Source organism: Trichinella spiralis (assembly GCF_000181795.1).
Source record: "Trichinella spiralis strain ISS 195 chromosome Unknown Scfld2887, whole genome shotgun sequence".
Taxonomy (NCBI): Eukaryota; Metazoa; Nematoda; class Enoplea; order Trichinellida; family Trichinellidae; genus Trichinella; species Trichinella spiralis.
In genome coordinates this window covers 1-871 of record NW_003529826.1, presented here as the reverse complement: position 1 = coordinate 871, position 871 = coordinate 1, and the positions used below count along the sequence as shown (strand labels likewise).

At 41.8% G+C, this 871-nt stretch overlaps 1 protein-coding gene across 1 annotated transcript; it reads right to left on the bottom strand.

Annotated features, from left to right (window-relative positions):
- Positions 1-139: 139 nt before the first annotated feature.
- On the bottom strand, positions 140-457 carry Tsp_15549 (histone H3, embryonic). The gene has a single exon (XM_003368213.1). It carries the CDS (start codon positions 455-457, stop codon positions 140-142), a length of 318 nt encoding a protein of 105 aa, XP_003368261.1.
- Positions 458-871: the final 414 nt, after the last annotated feature.

The window sequence follows — 871 nt, the reverse complement described above, 5'->3', positions numbered from 1 at the left end:
AACCTTAGAATTTGAATTCATTTAAATATTTAATTTCTCAGAAAAATGATGCTTAATCAATGGAATGTAGCTGATGAAAACAGATTGAAGTGGTCCTGAAAAGGACCGTTGGATTATGAACAAAATAGGCTTAACAAAGTTAGGCGCGTTCACCCCGTATACGACGAGCCAACTGAACATCCTTTGGCATAATGGTGACACGTTTTGCGTGAATAGCACACAAGTTTGTGTCTTCGAACAGGCCAACCAGGTAAGCTTCAGCCGCTTCTTGTAAAGCTAAAACTGCTGACGATTGGAATCGCAACTCAGTTTTGTAATCTTGAGCAACTTCCCGAACCAAACGCTGGAATGGCAGCTTTCTGATCAACAGTTCTGTACTTTTTTGATAACGCCGAATTTCACGAAGAGCCACTGTCCCTGGACGATAGCGATGTGGTCTCTTTACTCCTATCAGCATTGGGGGCAATCATCCCGAGCCCGCTTTAGTGGGCCCAATTGCTTTACGGTGGGGGGTTTTTCCCCCCAGTACTTTTTGCGAAGCGGGTTTGCTTTAGTACCCCGCCCATTTTTTACTTCGAAACACCTCTCCACCTGGAGAGCAAAAAAAAAATGTTTCACTCCTTTTATATAACATAAACTGGCAAATTGGACCCTTTTGACTGTTAGTGGTTCAACCTGGAAGTTTTCCAAACAAATGATTTGTGCTGGGGGGAAAAAAGGCGGGGAAACCGAATTTTGCGGATATGGGAGAGGGTTTTTTCCCTTGCCCCCCTCTTTCAGCCTTTTCCACCAGTTTTTTTTAACCCAATAAATTATTCCAAAATTTGTTTGTTTATTAAAAACACAAAATCACTCTTACTTTAAGGTTTTT